The 17,139-nt window shown below is 41.9% G+C and overlaps 1 protein-coding gene across 14 annotated transcripts in view; it reads left to right on the top strand.

Moving 5' to 3' along the window:
• The window catches only part of macf1a (microtubule actin crosslinking factor 1a), a 228,628-nt gene that overhangs the window by 58,321 nt on the left and 153,168 nt on the right, over positions 1-17,139 (top strand). The window contains exon 1 of one of the 14 annotated variants that reach the window (XM_047605952.1): positions 6,732-7,250. The exons of the other annotated variants lie outside the window; for them this stretch is intronic. Coding sequence (XP_047461908.1) covers positions 7,196-7,250 — 55 coding nt within the window. The 5' untranslated portion in view covers positions 6,732-7,195. Of the gene's footprint in view, positions 1-6,731; positions 7,251-17,139 lie in introns of those variants that run through there. 14 annotated transcript variants of the gene reach the window in all.

Below are 17,139 nucleotides of genomic sequence, written 5' to 3'. Positions count from 1 at the left end.
GTCTGTAGCTCATGTAATCATGGTTGGATTTGTTGAGGCCTGTGTTGGTTAGTGTTATCAAACCGTTTAACTGCTGCCCCTCCCTGATCCCGGCAAAGTGTGTGTGTGTCTTTTGTATTTTGTATTATACACACAAGATTTCACACATATGCACGTCCAACATTTTGTTATATACTTTTTTATTGCACATTTTCTGCACTATTTCTATATTTTTATATTCTTTATGTATGTATGCGTGCATGCATATATGCATGTATGCATGCGTACATGCTGCACACAGTATTTCATGTATAGATATTATATGTTATGGACTGGATGTCAGTGAATTGTCTGCTGAACCTCTCCATGTGCATCACTAGTTCCTCTCAGGTTCTTATCTACAGGCTGTTACTTGTTGGGATGAATCAGAGGTGTGGTAACTGTTGAAATTATGAGGAATATTAGCAAATGTTCTCCAGGACTTTTTAAATTGGTTCATTATGTGGAGTTACATCAGACGGTGTCTGTGTTTTATTTTGAAATCGACACTCGTCTGATCTTCTCGTGGACTTTTTTGGAGACTTGATGGGACTTTACTGTGGAGCTTTAACACAGCCCTGCTTCTTCCCGTCTGACCGCTCCTGTGTAATTATATCAGCTTATCGCTGTGTTTACCTCCCTCATGACTGTGTGCGCCACCTGTATGTTCTGAAATATTATTTTCTCTTCTCTTCTCCATCGCTTGGTGTTTTCATTTCGGTCTCTGACAGAGCTCCTCCACTGCTCCTCCTTTCTTTTTGTGTTGTCCTCCTTTTGTGTGAGAGCAGCTACAATGAGGCACGGAGGTTTTTAAAGTCCTACTCTGTTGTAGAAGAATAATGTAATAATCCTCTGAAGAGCTCCCAGTAACAGGTGATGCTTCTGATGCTTTTGACCCCAGCAGATTAAGAGACCTTTTAATGGGAGCTAATATTTAACAGCCTCATTATATCTGGATAAACCCTGAATCACACAGAAACTCTGGCTCCACCCTCAGGTTGTTTTGTTGTCCTTCATTCTTGCCTCTTTTCTTCTTCCTGTCAGTTGTCATCTGTGTTTTTCCTCCTCTGCTCCGTCCTGGCTCTGCTATATTTGGCCTACATGCATCTGCCTCCCCTACCTCCCATTCTATAGAAAAGAAATGATACTTTGCTCACCTCCTGACCTGCCCTAGGTTAATGTGTCACTCTCCCTTTCTCGTGACAGAGCTTAGACCAGATCCTACTAGCCGCTCACTTCCCAGATGAATGCTCCTTTGTTTTGCGTCTCCGTACTCGCAGCAATTTGAGGCCCAGAGTTGTTTCACCTCCTCACCCTCTGACACATCAAACATCCATCCATCCATCCGTCAAACGCACCAGCTTCCTTTCTCTTTAGCGCCGTAGAGATGCTATTTATGAGGCTACGATGCACATTAGAAGATGTGAAACCCTGACGTCTTGCCTCCTCCTCTTTCAATTTGTCCTGATTCAGGCAAAAAACTACTGCAAGTACTGCAGTTTTTTTTGTTGCTGTTTCTCTGTGTGTGAGGCATGATGAGGATCTGATGGGTCCATGTGCTGTCAGCTTTATTAACTCATAGTATTCCGACTGATGGACCTGAAGCTTTTTGTTCTGCTGGTATAAAGATCACTGACTGAAAAAGGTTGTTTCATCCAAGATTCAAGGTTCAAAGAGTTTATTGTCATGTGCACAGTGTAGTTACACATGTCCTTGTACAATAAAATTCTTCCTTTGCCTCCTAGAAATTGAATATTAAAAGAAGCATATAATAGAAAATACAAAATAACTAGTGCAAACTCTTCGGTTCAGATGCTGCTCTCACACACGGGATGGAGTCATTAATTGTTGTATTATTTATTGTTTTATTACTGCAATACATCAGCAAATTGTACATTTGTGTTGATGACATTTTAATGACTCAAATCTAACCAGTATCTTTTTTTTCTGTTTTCTCTTCCATGTCGTTGCTGCTCCTCCTCCACTTTCTCCATAAAAAGGTAAATAAAACACATATTTATATATATTTAAAGCCAATGGCCAATGTCCCTTTGTTTGTTGAAGCTACGGTCCGTGGGGCAGAAAGGTTCCTCACCGCTTTCATTTCCTTTGGAAAAAGCTGCTCCTCGGCTGCTGCCGTTCAACCTGTTCTTGTTGCTGCTGCCGTTTCTCGGTTAAATATTTCCCGCTTTGTTTGAGTTTAGCTGTTTTTTAACTTTTAACTTTATTTAATCCTGACAAACGGGTGAAAAGGGAAAAAAAAGGTGGAAAAACACACCAACAGCGAGCTGCTGTCCCGTCGCTATGGTTACCAGTCACACCACCACCACCACCACAACCAAAACCACCACCTCTTTTGGCTCGGTGTGCGTCGGCCCGAAGACGAGTGTGTGTTAATCGGTGTTACGCTCTGTGTGTGTGTGTGTGTGTGTGTGTGTGAGGTTGCCTTTGAAGAAGCGAGCTGCTGTTGACAGGGTCATGTGAAAGAGGAGACTCCCAGGGGTGCGTTCATGATCGCCGAGCTGGTTTCAACATTTTTTTTGTGTGTGTGTGTGTGTGTCAGGATTTTCCAAAACTTGAAAGAGTTGTTGAATAGAGCGCGTTTGGCTTTGTGCGACACTGTCTCTCTTTGTCCGCTCGGCGAGTTTTGAGGTTTTGAGGAGAGGATGTTTTCGTACATGGTTTGTTCACAGTTTTCAGGTGCGTTCAAGAAGCAGCAGCGATGCAGCAGGAAGACGGACAATGTTTGTGTGTGTGTGTGTGTGTGAGGCTGTTTAAATGCCCCATGTGTCTTTTTTCCTCATGCACAGTCAGTGATGAGTGAGGAAGCACATTAATGGAGGCAAATTGGAAGCGATCACCTTTGTGCTTTGTGGGTCTGAGGTCATCTCAAATCCCTCTGGAAAACACACACACACACACACTTGATATATCTGTTCTTCTATTGATCCGTAATTACTCAACACAAATGCTCTCGGCTTTCCTGACCTCACGCCTATTAGCAACCAGTGAGCACATCAGTGTGTGTGTGTGTGTGTGTGTGTGTTAGTGTGTGTGCGCCAGTATTTAGGGATGCTATGTTGTGTTTGGGTGTGAGAGTGTGTTTGTTAACGCTGGAATCTGAGACGTTTCAAAGAATTCGACCTTTGATAAAGAACCTTCTGGAATTTCTGGAGCGTTTCATATCTGTTTGTTTCGCTTTGTCCATGTAACAGTAGAATGATGTGAACAGTGAACGTCCTCCTGTATTTGTTTTTGCTTCGAATGAGCTTCGACTCACATTCATGCAGCTGTTTTTTCCTGAATTGTGACGAGAGTCGTTGATGGTGAAAGAGTTGAGGTACAGACGTGTGACGTGTGCCCACGTCTGGACCGAAATGTTGAACACACCTCAGAGACTACAGCTAACAGCTAGCTTGCGCACACGTTGTGCAACTGCGTGAATAACTCTTCATAACAGCAGACAAACCGATTAAGAAACATTTTCCACGCAAGAGCGATTATTGCACTGAACACTGTTTAACTGGCTTAGTGGTTTATGAGACTGTCTTTACACCAGCTGCTCTTTGAATGTTGTGTGTCTTTATTTTTACAGTGCACCCTTGTACAGTGTGTCTTTTAGTGCGTTCTTTTAAACTTTTTATTCTTGTGTGTATTTTTTATTATACTTTTTAAATGGTACTTTAACAGTACAACGAAATTATAAGGAGCACTGCACCTTATAATTTCGTTGTACTTGTTGCAGTGGGAATAAACACATTCTGTTCTATTCTATAGAGGGTATACGGTAAATGTGGCTTATCAGATCAAATTAAGGACAAATGGCCTCATCAATGAGCCATATGCCATATTAGTTTTCAGTTATGATAAATTAAGCTAAATAAAAGATGCTAACGCTAACAGTTTTCCTGAGAAGTAACGTTAGCTATACAATACTGTAGCATCCGGATGTTAAAAGGACGACGAGGAGTGATCGTAAATATTCCGTTTATTGTTTTATTGTTATTTATTGTTGGAACTGAAATAGTTACTGTCGGCCGCTAACTACGCTAAAACAACTACATCCTCAAACTTATCTGACAGCCTCCAGAACGTAACTTAAGAAGTAACTTAAGGTATGAGTTCATCGAAAAATACAGCAAAAAATAATATTAGCTGACACTAAATGTGAACTGTCACCTTTTGCCACTCAGTGGCCGTAACCATGGAGACTTAGCTGGCTGTGACATCACATGCATACCCTCTATTCTGTTCTATTCTATTCTATTCTATTCTATTCTATTATGCTGATCAACTGACTCGTCCTGCTGCTCAACATGCAGAATTGTCAAACTGGTACAAAATGCTGCAGGACACACCTCCAGAGCTGAACCACACCTCACCACCAGTAGAGTGTAACGGCCCGTTACAGAGGTTACAGTACTTTCTTTGGTTAGTTTCAGGTTTTCGGAAGCTGAACCTGCTTACTCGGCAGAATAAAACCTAGCAAACCAGAAAGGACGTGTTTAATAATGCGTGACATGACATTCATTGAGATGAATGCTCTAACTGGTAAATGTTACTCATGATGACTCATTAATGCTGCATCCTGGCTGCTCCTCCACTCGCACAGTTTCCTGGTTCACCAGTTTCTTCTTCTTCTTGAACTCAGATCAGATCTGCTACTGCACATATTTGACGTTTCTCTCTCTCTTCTGTGAACTTTTTTTCTTTTCCTGGTGAGCAGTAGCTTATTTCCTCGCTCTCCCTCCATCATCAGACTCCTGAAGTAAACACGAGGTGTTCAGTGCCACCGCTTTTCTTCCTCTGTTGACATGTCTGGTGCTTCACAAGTTGTGAAGTGAAGGAGGCCATTAGAGGTATTTGGAGTCAATCTGCCGGTTGCCATGACACGAGACCTCTTCCTGCCCAATCTGCCCTTTTTGGTGTGTGTGTGTGTGTGTGTGTGTGTGTGTGTGTGTGTGTGTGTGTGTGTGTGTCTCTGTTGGAAACCAGGTAATTATTTACCATGTGATGTTTACCTTTTCATGTGGCAGAATAAAAGATAGAGGACAGGGCTGATAAGACAGAGGAGCGTAAGGAGTAAGGAACACTGTTCACATATTTTTAATATCAGTTGATTCTGGTTGATAATTATATTTCATGTCATATTCATATTTCTTTTTTTTTACTCTTTTTTAGAAGTGGAAAAAAAGTTTTAAAAAAAAGCTTTATAAATGTGAGGATTTTCTACGTTTCTTTTTCCTTACACCCTTAATCAGCCTCATTGAATATGGAGTAAAGCTAAAATTTAGCATATGTTGTAGCATATACCAACATTTATATGTCCCTTATACATATAAAACAACAGGCTGAAACATATTGATACCGTTTGGACGTCACCGCTCTCTGTTTGCAAAGAAAATACTGTTAATCAAGCTCCATCTGGGTCCACTCATTATTATTTCATTAATCAAAGAAGTATGTTCTTTTGTGTTAAAGCCAAACCGTTCAACAAACGCTTTCAGCTCTAAACTGGTGCTAATCATCAGTGGTAGGAACAAAAGTCGTGGATGGTTTTTTCCATCCTTTCAATTGTATCAGTGTCAAAGTTCTGATATCAGGTCAGATTAATATTTAATACACCATCATTCCAGCCTGGATAACAGGCTAGGCTCAATTGTGACTGAAATAACGTTAAGTTAATCATTATCTGGAGGATTCTTGATTCATGCTAATGCTAACTCAACATTAGTTGCATGTTTTAGGAGTGTCCAAGCAGAATTTGCATTTACTACGTTCCCCTCCACAGTGTTTCCATTTACTTCTTGTAATATCTTTGTTGGAGAGGCGTCACTTGATAAAGACAGACCAGACTTCTTCCCTCTGTGTCCTCCATTCATCAAATTGTCCATCCAGTGAGTGAGAGTGTAGGGGTCGGTGAATACAGTCCAATCAGTCAGAGTCAACTTTTTAAAATAACATTCACGGTCTAAGAGAAGGAGTGTATTAGTATATTCTCTAAAATATACGTTTTCCTCGTCCATTCCAGTAAAAACAATCTGTTAAAATATGCTAACCGCTGTTTACGGGCTATAGTTTTTGAGATCTTATGCCTCCAGCTAAGCCCCGCCCCTCAAAAAAAATGGCACACTTTTACACGTTTACAAACTGTGAAGGGGTCTATACAGAGGATTAAAATATCTCTCTGCACTCAACTGAGTAGTCCTGCAACCAATCAGAGTATGAGACATCATGCAAATAAGTCGTTCTTCACTGTTACTCAGAAGTTGTAAAACAACTCATTCGCACCCAGATGATGTGTATGACCACATACTCTTCTCTATCTGATTGGCCTGGAGCAGAATCAGTTTTCAAACTCCAACTTTTTGCCACAGTAACATTTGTACGTTGGGGAAGTTGTTTTTTCCTCCAGGTTATAGCAAACATGTGTTTGATGACGGACTAAAATATTATCATTCCTTGAAGGATGACAGTGAAATTAGAAATAAGTATAAGATTGTGTGTTTGAGAGTCGTCTCCGTGTCTGCTGCTCTGTCATCTGCTCCAGTGTCGATCCAACACAAAATGACAAATGTGCGGCTGCCAAACATTCACTCACAAACTGAACTGCCTACATACCACACTGGCTTTAAAAAAAAAAAGCACAGCTGAGCACTGACTAAGAGAAACACGCCTCCTTTTTTTTTTTTTTTTTTTTTTTTAATTTCCTTCTCAGGCGCACACACACACACACACACACTTACACACACTGTGTCACTATGAAACACATGTTTTCTGGCTCTGACTCTGACATCACCCGCCTTGTGGTCAAAGTCCAGTTCCTCTATCCGGCTCAGAGCTGCTAACGCGCCGCCACGCTCACAGCTAACCTAACCACCGACACACACAGCGGAGAGAAGTCTGGTCGAAGAAGAAAGCGTAGAAGATGAAGGATTATCTACGTGATTAGGGATGACTCCTGTTTGACAGCCTGGATCCAGCTCCGCTACGCTTCGCTCTCCCTCCTCCACCTCCTCCTCCTCTACTCGTTCTCTTACCTCCTCACGTATTTTCATTTCCTTTAAGTGATCACTTTCTCTTTTTTCGTCTCTACGCTGTCTTATCTGATTCCTCCGCTTCCTTTTCACTTCTGTCAACTCTTCTGAGCCGCTCCACTCTTCTCTGGGGGTGAGGGATGAGCTCCACGGCCGCCTACAGGCAGTTCCTCCAGGACCTAGAGGAGAAAAGAGGTTGGTTCTTTCTTTAGCCTTGTCGCCTCTTTTACAACTTAAGTAATAATCCCGTAGATAATGATAAAAAAAAAAACCTATCAACCGGGTTTTATTGCTGTTTTCCTTGACTTATGTAGCTTTACAGCACCTTTCAAGGTGTTTAAATGTTGTAATTGTGGCTGCAGGATCTTATCGCTTATCAGTTTGGAGGTGATATCAGCACAGTGATATGTTGCACGTGTGAATTGTTCACCACAGTCGTGAATCAGCACGAGCTCGGCCCCTGGGTTGGGCTGTCAGGACGTGGAATACCTGCTCTTCAGCGAAACTTGTGCAACCTGACGATACAATGTGTTGTGTGTCTGACAGTGTTGGTTGGTTGGAGGCTGGAGCAGATTCACGCTGCTGGTCTGGGAGTTTATCTCTGATTAGAAGAATGAATGAACAGTCATTGGTTTCATTTACGTTAAAAGTTCTTGTTTTGGACATGAGAAAAGGTGGAAATCTGCGACTCTGTGCTTCATCTATAGGCGCACTGGTGGAATCATTCTAATATGATTATTGTGGGTGATCTAGATTCAATTACAGAGTGCTTTCTGCTTTTTTAGCCTAGCCCACTGTCTATAATGGGGATGCAGAAATAACAGAAGCACGCATCGGTACAATGTGATATTACTAGACGCCATAACCTCCAAAATAAAGCACAGCTAAACCAACAGCTCTTTGTTATTTTAAATTAATGCTAAATACCAGAGCCATCATGGAGATAGGACCTAACAATTAATGTGTAATTTATGCTTCTGCACTAAAATGCAGACCTCGCTGCTTGTCTCCTCTTTAGTATTTTCGGCCACTTCTTCATCTCTGCCATTTTCAAATTGATCGTTTTATATCAATAAAGTAAATCAGTAACTGATAACGTTTGGAGATATAGACATTTATATGGCTCTTGTTTGGTGTTAATTATCACACACAGGATAAGATTTTACGATCCCTTTGTGCCAAGATTCAAGGCAAAAAAAAAATTTAGAAGCTCAGTGCAACTGAAAAACCGAGCAGGCTAGCAGCTAGCTACCAACAAGAAGACACCAGCTAATCTCGTCTCCCAGTGTGAGAGGGAAATTCCAGCATTTCAACCACCCTGACTGTGTGTGTGTGTGTGTGTGTGTGTGTGTGTGTGTGTGTGTGTGTGTGTGTGTGTGTGTTATTTTTTCCTAGCCTGTACGCCACATCATAGGGGTTTCCAAGTGCGCACCTCGCTACACCAACGTTTCATAAAGATGATACTTATTTTTAGCAAAAGTTTCAGTCGACATTGTTGGAAGTAGAAATAAAAAGTCACTCGAGTGGCAAAGAAGATGCAGCACTGTCTAGTGTTTTGGGTGGAGTTTTTACTGAGTACAAATACTCACACTAGCGAAGTTCTTGTAGTGTATATTTCACATAACTGTGTGTGTTTTTGCATGCGCGGCGACTGCATGGCGTCCAGATAAGATGTGGGTCACTAGAAGGACGAACGTCTGCCTCCTTTTCTATCAACTAAAAACTCTGGTATCTTTTATCGCCCTGAATGCATCAACAGCCTCCTGTGGCCTCCAGGCTCCCAATTAGCTTCAGTTGCTAATTGTTTCTCCCGGAGCTGAATGTTCAGGCGTCCAGGTGCCGCCTCTTTTTTTTTTTTTTTTGTCTTTGCTGACCCCAGTCCAAGCGGGCGCTGGCACAAACTCACATATACATATACACACTGGCAGCAGCGGGCGGTTTGTAGAAGTGTCGGGTGACGTTTAGGAGCAGACAGGGATGCCTCGCTCCAGCAGCTGCTATCACAACGGTTAGCTGAGCATGGCAAGGAAAAACAACAAAAAAAACCCTGGCTCAGTCTACTTCTTCTTAAAATATTTACTTTGGTTTTAGCTGTTTTCCTTTAAGGTGCAAGAATCATCTTAAATAAATACAGATGTTTTAGTGCAGCGAGTAGTAATTGGGAATAAAAAAAATACTTTTGTTCTCAACTTTACTGTTGAGAACATATCACACGTCAAACTTATCCGTGTTTTTAGATCATTATAACCGCTTCCATCTCAGTTTTTAAAGCCGCCACTTGTTTAATTGTGTTTTTTCTTTCCTGTCCTTAATTGCAGCTCCTTCTCTCTGCTCTCTACTGTCTGACGCCCAACTTTTCAAATGCAAACCTGCTGTATTCATGGTCTTCCTCTCCAGCTCCTGCCTTTGTCGTCCTGTCTGCTCTTCACCTTCTCTCGGGATCGAAACGCAGATTGTTTTAGCACAAAGGGAACTTAACGTGACAAAATAATCTACCTCACGCCGCCCACTTCTGCCGTCAAACCATCTCTTTCTTTTCCAGACCTCTCTGCGGTCGTCCCGATTTCAAGGCCTGCGTTCGTGTTTAAAAGCCGACCCCCCCTCCGATCCTCATCCCTTTTGTCTTTTGTCTAGTAGCTTTACTACGACCGGGGCCACACCTGCTGCTACTTGTGGAGTGGTGATATTATGTTGCCCTACACCCACCCTACACCCACCCTCCACCCACCCTACACCACCCTCTAGCAGCTGCTCCGTCTGCGGCCTTAAAGAAGGCGTCAGGCCGGGTTAGAATCACCTACAATCTCCTTTAACCCCTTAAATTACTGCTGAGGTTAAACCCCTTAAACCACTTTGAAAGCCAGCGCGGAGATATAATCACCACAAATGTAATTATTCTATCCAACACGGGATGTAAATATAAATATAATAAAGCCACTGAATGTGAACTTTAGGTCCAGTCTGTTGTTGGAGGAAGTGATTTCTTTGTAGTTTTAGTTGGTTTCTGTTGCTTTTGCTGCCTTGCTCTGCTAATTGTTAGCATCTTTCTCTGTGTGCACCCGTGGGTTCATCCCCTCTACCATCTGTAGCGGCTCTCGTGTCCTCTTCTTCTATGTCAGGACAACAACAATGAGCGACCAGGAGAGCTCCACTCGTCATTAGGTCTCTGCTTATCGGCCGTCACCTGCTGTAGGAGAGTAATGATCCGACTTTATGACATACAGGAGGAGGAGGAGGAGGAGGCGTGTGAATGTGTTTGAGGCCGCGGCTGCACCAGGGGTTTGGTCACAATTTGTTTAAGGCGTAGTAGCTGTCACTTTCTATTCTTTCCTCTCGTTATCTCCCTCTCGCTGTTGAGAGCCGAGGTTCATGTTGGGCATGTTTACGCTTCTCTCCGCTCTTTTACTTTTCTTCTTTCTGTTTTTCTTTCTCTGTGCACCTTTGCGTTTCTGTGTCATTGCCCCCGGTGCTGACAGTGGGGTCATGTTTTCAAGTTCATGACCCAATGAACAGTTTTCTTTGGATCCAGATCTGATGTACACCGGTCAGCCAGAACATTATGACCACTGACAGGAGTAATAAATAACTTTAATAAATAACCTGACATTCATTCGTGTGGATGTTACTTAGACGTGTAGCACCAGACCAGACCAGACCAGACCAGACACCCCCCAGAGCAATGACACTCCTTGATGCAGGATGCAGCCTGACACAGACACAAAACAGTTCAGGAACAACTCATAAAAACATGAACAGCACAAGGTGTTGACCTGGCCTCCAAATTCACTAGATCCCAAACTGATCAAGTATCTGTGGGGTGATGCACAGAGGCCCCTTCCTTCAAAGACCCCCCCACCACAGGACACCCTCAGTAGGCATAAGGGAGACCTACACAATGTCATAATGTTATGCCGGATCAATGTGTTTGAATAATGACTTCATTGACTTTCAGAAACCATAGTTTCAGTTTAATGTAAAGTCCGTGACACCAAGTTGACGTTCAGCAATTTTTTACTGTTTGCTGCCCCTTTGTTGGCAACTTTTCACCCCTATTCAGTTTGTTTAATCGTCAGTGGAACCATCAGAGGCATCGCTCTGATTGGATCTTTATATCGTTTGAACACACACACAAATATTGATCATCAGGGATGAATAAACTGTAGATCAACTGATCAGTGTGATTCAGAAGAGGACAGCTCTGTGCTCTATGCGGCTCTCCCTAGCTTCCTAGCCTCCCAGCTAATAGCAGCTCTTCCTGCTTCTTATTTTGAATGAAGCATACAGACTATTGCCCCCTGCTGGTGTGGAGAATTATCCTAAAATACTGAGTTTAATGTAAGAAGCTGCACCTGATTCTTTACCCATAGTTGCAGATTAAAGCTCTTTTGACTCTGTAATTCATTGCTTTATTCCTCTTTATGAATGCAGAAAATGGTGTGAATGAGTGAGTGTGTGTGACACTGAGTCATCCATTGTGCTGATGTTCGTCTTGTTATTTGTGCGTGTTTCCAGTGCCACTCTGTTTTCCCTTTGCTGCTTTTAGCCGCTATGACAACACTCAGGCCCTTGACTCACTCTTCCTCTTAATTCAGTCATTGAAAAATAATCACACCTCAGTGAAACCTTCGTCTCTATGGAGCTTTGATGAGTGCGACAGGGGAAAACCGAAAACCTATGTTTGCATCTTGTTTGTCTTTGTTTTGGTAAATGGAAAAAAAAAAAAGTGATATTTCCTTTTTAAGAACATGGCGCGCGTCGCCGTCGTACAGCAGGTCTTTGTTTCAGGTTGTGGAAACGATAAAAACATTAAGCTGTCGTGTGCTGGGCTCAGTTTCTAATAATCCGGTCATATGAGCGGTTTCTTGACTTTGTTGTAAAGCTAATATTCGCTCCATTGTTGTCTCCGCTGTCATGGGTTTGTCTTTTGCCCGCACGGTCATGGGTATAAAGTTGTTTTCAAACCAGATTAGCATGGATTTAAGGGATGAATGTGCGGATTATAAATACCTTTATTGGCTTTTCCTTTTTTTTTCTTCTTTGGCTTAATGCAAAACAGCTCCAGGTTTGGAAACATGATTTTATAAATGGTGTCAATGTCACACGTACCTAAAACGGCGGTTCTCCTTGGCGTCATGTCGAGAATTTCACCATAAATGTCGATCCATTGCAAAACTACATCTAGTTGAATCTGTAGCTGCTACAGAACTCAACCAAAAAAAAAGAAGAAGAAGAAGAAGGGGCGGAGCATGCACATTAACCCTGTGCACTGTATACAAACATACACATAGTAACAGTTTTTTCACATAGCCACATAACAAGGGTCAACATCTGATGCAGCACCGTCACAGGCCTGTAGTCCACCAATGATGTTTTTATCCCTGGGACCTGGATCCAAAAATCATATTCATGTGGATGTGGCCTTAATGAGAGGGAGGTGATGGGGAGTGTGTGTGTTTCTAGGGAGGAGACGTTTCAGACATCAGGTCTACTTTACAAAGAGTGTAAAGTAATCGGCTTGTGTGGACGGTGGCTCCACCTGGAAGGCTGGGAGGGTGGGACAGCTGGTGGATTGGAGATGATCAAGAGGAGCACAGCAGGTAGACGCTGTGTGAGCTTCTGAATCTTATCGGAGGTGTCAAAGATAACAAACCGGCCCACCAGAGGGTCCAGTCTGGCTCACGGAGGGAATTTGAGACCTAAGTTTGTTACATATCCCGGAGGAAAGCGAGAAATTCTTGTTCTTTATGCTTCCACCGAGAGGTCGCTAGTCTTTCTGGGGTCAACACAATGAATTCAGCAATGAAAACAAACAAAAGTTGAAATTATACTACATAACAGATAACACAGAACAGATTAAATATAATATATCAAATAATAGTCACTCTGTGTGTAAATCAAACAACAATAACCAATATAATCTCAAGTGGACATCAAGTAGACAATATTTTTATTTATCCTCTACATTTAACCACGATAACTATTTACGTATCTCACTTACATTGGTTATCTGGCAAGATGGCTGCCAGGTGTTTCCTCTGAGAATCTAAGAAAAGCAACATTTCATTTTTTAAGAAGGTTCTTGAGGTGAATAACAACAAGAACAGCTCAAAAACAAACAGCCTGTATCGTACCTCCTATACACCACACTAATTAATGCTACATGCACTTACTGCTTATTGCATTTCTGGTTAGAAGCTAAACTATTTAGCATTTAGCCTTTTCTGCATTAGCCACTTCCGATTTCTGACCAATCACATAATAGCTGCCGCACACCAGAAAAAAAGTTCTGTCCAGTTCATGTGTCGATCACAACAACAACAAAATATATGAAGTAACTACTAAGCCTAATTTGTCCTCTATTCTAGTAAGAGTAACAGACAACACAGCACCCAGAGCTAAACCGCAGACAGCAATGTGCTAAAATTACTTATTTCCCTTAAGATGTTTCCTATTATCCCCAAATGAACTGCACCTTCCGCCCCCAAAAACCAACCCCTTTCTAACGTTCTCCTACATCAGCCTCCAGAACTGACTGTTTGTCTTTCTTCCATTTCTGAGTTCCTTGTCCATTACAGTGTTTTTGCGTCTGAATCCCGTGTAAAACCACTAACACCCTAAATAGTCACAAATCAGACGGTTGGAAAAACTCTGCGGTCCGCGTGGATGTTCAGCTTGGCTGCGCACCCCCGTATTTTATCTGGAGTAGTTCTATGAAGGATAGATCTCGACTTTAATGCTTCACTTAGTATTGTTGTCGTGTTTCTACCAGTCTGGAGGTGAAACCGCTGCACGGAAATAAAAAAAGCAAACGTCTGAGACAACATGTGGGATCTCGTATTTTGGTGTAATCACGTCAAAGTAGTAGTTTTTACTAATTTATTACTATTTGTGTTGCAGACTTGACTCATTTTTGACTCAAATGTGTTTAAACAGTTTAACCCTCAAGCAAAATGCAAATATCAAAGTGTTAATGTGTGAAAAACTGAGAAATCAAGTCTTTTAACCATTAATCCAGACCCTTTCAAACCGTTCCCTCACTACAAAAGCCAGTTTATGCAGATCATGTGTTCTGACCGGAGCTGGAAGGACAGTGTGTTATTTAACCGGCCGATAGTAGCTTTACAATGCTTTGTGTCACGAGCAGACAGGTCGCCCGACTGAACTTGAAAGCCTGTTGATCAGGTTACATAAACGTCTGGAGGGTGTTTTTCTCCCCCACATTAATGTGAATTAAGCGGAGGAGGAGGAGGTGAGGTTGAAGCTAAACCTGCTAACCGTGCAGCAATAACAACATAAACAGATGAAAGTGAGATAGTAAGGATATCAGTAAAGCATATCACCTGAATCATGAGCGCTGTAGTACAAGCAATAATACATCCAGACATACAGTAATATCCGCTATACAGTAAAATATGATATGCTCTTTGTAAAAACTGCAGACACGAGAAATAAATCTTTAATGGACGTAGCTGCTCATGCTAATAATAGCTTTATCTTAACCTCCATAAATCATCACGTGTTATGTTTCTCCTTTGGTGTGGGAGAAGAGAGGGGAGGGTTAGATGGACAAGAAGAATTAATAACAAAATGCTTTTAATATAATCTCTATATGCAGAACCTGTCATTAGACACAGCTGATTGATTCAGTGGTCGCTCATGCTAACAGAACGTTTCCTGCTGCTCCAGCTTCACGCTTAAATGATTTCACTGGCAAAACATGAGCTGATGTTTATTGCGAAGCAGTCACAGGGAAATTGAGGTGATGTCGTTCATCAAATAAGCAGCAGATGAGTTTGAATTAGAGAGGAAGGAGCAGCCACAGTGAGCTGTTAGATGAAGAGCTGCAGGCCACAGGCTGCAAAAAACTGCAACTTCTCAATGGAGTAAACAACTCCTGTCACTGATTTTCCCAGACTCAGGTCATGTAAGAGTCATGTTAACGGTCTGATTTCTTTATTTAAACAACAACGAACCTCTGAAAGCTGTGGCTTACAGTATTTAACTGTATTTCTTGTTAAGGCACCGTAGATATTTATTTAAATTTCTTGGAGACTTTAAACATCTTGTCGTTCAAATGCTAAACAGTGATCATCTGGTTTGATGTGCATACAGTGTGCAAACAACACGATTGAAGTAAAGATGGAATTGATGTTTTGAACGTCTGTTTTTATTGAGAGTGGGTATTGAGCCCTAAGTTTGTGATTCGTTGAACTTTCCAAAAAAAAAAAAGAAAAGAAAAAATAGTCTCACTTTCGTTTTTACCCTGCCTTCGTATTCTGGGTCACCCTGCGGCTCGATGTCACATGTTTCCAGTAGCTTCACCCAGATGTGTTGGGTGTGATAAGCTCTCTCTCGTCTTTATCAGCAACGCCCCCCCCCCACTGGGGCAGGTGGGTGGGGCGGCCATGCTGCTGTTGCCATGCGTGTAAACCGGTGTTTATTAAACCAGCTCCTCTAACTGCCCCTCTGGTCCCCTGAATGAGGCCGGTGGGGCTGCAGCGCCCTCCATTGGAAAGATTTATTGATTTATTGGATTATTAGTTTTTAGGTCGGAGGAAATTTAAATTTTATTTGAATCAAGTATTGTTTCCAGTTTATTGTGGGAGGTGTTGGTAATGTTCACATGTTTGAACATTTTGTTAACACTTCCCTCTTTGTCTTTCATGTGGTTTCTCTGCAGGTTTGACTTTTTGTAACCGCAGCCCTCTCCCTGCTTTGATAGGACTGTAATCACAGAGTACAGTGTGTGCATGTAATTACTATGTGTGTGTGTGTGTTAGTGTGAGCTGTGTAGGAGTTAAAGACAGGAGGTGGGGAGATGGTTGGAGGGGGAATAAATGTACGTCACGCCACGGAACTCTGATTTCTGCTGCTTTGAGAAGTAAACACACTGAAATGTGCGTAGTTCATCAGCTCCAGTCTTATCGCTGCAGACAGTTATTTATCAGCAACACTGCCAACCTGCAGTTACTGCTTGACATTTGCAGATAATTTCGGTCAAACCAGCAGCTGAGGAGGTCAGGAGTTCACTTATCATAAAAAAATACTGATTAAAACCATAACTTTTTGACGCGTCTCTTGATTTTTAGGCTTGATTAAACAAGCAGAAAACAACATGTTGTTGTCACAGTGACCTAGTGCCCGTCTCCAGTCTGTATGCTAAACTAAGATAATTACAAATACTAACTTCCTATTAGCTTAGCTTAGCATAGTACTTGAGAAGGACAAAAGTGCTTTACAACGTATCAAAAAAACAACAAAAAAAACACGCACGACATGGGTAAAAGTAAGATAAATACATAGAAACAATAAATAAAGAAAATAAAAATGTGAAATAAAATGATATAAAAGTGTCAACAAACTACTGTTTTTTAAAAAAAAACATCTAAATAAATAGGTTTTAAGTTTAGATTTGAAGATTTGCTTTGCTTTATGTTGAGTCTGCAGACATGTGAGTCATTAATTGTCTCCACTAAAGGCAGAGTTAGTGTTGTGGTTCAGATCTGCCGCGGTGTAGGTAGGTGGTGTAGTGGTGTAGTTTCATACTGTAACCTCTCTAGAAATGTATGTACACGTCACAGCGCTGCAGATCACTACAGCTGAGATCGACGTGAACCGCATTCCCTCATTCCCGTCTCTTCAGAGGCTTCTGCTTTCAGTCGTTATGCTAAGCTAAGCTAAATGGCTCTTTATGCTAAGCTGGGAACTGCATAAAGAACCAACTACACGGTGTAGATCGCTACGATGCAGGCTCCCACCTATAAAGAGTAGAGAGCAGACTGAACTGTGGATAAGACGACAAATAATTAATTGGCTCTCAACAAAATGTTGTTTAAGCATGTAAAGACATGGTAGAAGGTACCATTCTATCTCAAAAATACGACTTAAACAATAAGAATAAAAAGATTTCTGCAGCATTCGTATGATGAGAGACGAACAGCGCTCCTTAGTTTTGCAGGGCTACTTCAATCTGCTTCTCCCTGAAGGCCTGAAACTCCCCCGAGCATAGCGCCGCGATAAGGAACTGAAAGGTCAAGGCTGGATGGAGATGGACTCAAAATGTCAGAGCAGCTCATTGTGACAC

The sequence above is a fragment of the Mugil cephalus genome, chromosome 14 (genome assembly GCF_022458985.1).
Source record: "Mugil cephalus isolate CIBA_MC_2020 chromosome 14, CIBA_Mcephalus_1.1, whole genome shotgun sequence".
NCBI lineage: Eukaryota > Metazoa > Chordata > Actinopteri > Mugiliformes > Mugilidae > Mugil > Mugil cephalus.
The sequence above is the reverse complement of the archived record's forward strand: the minus strand, read 5'-3'. Positions and strand labels throughout refer to the sequence as shown.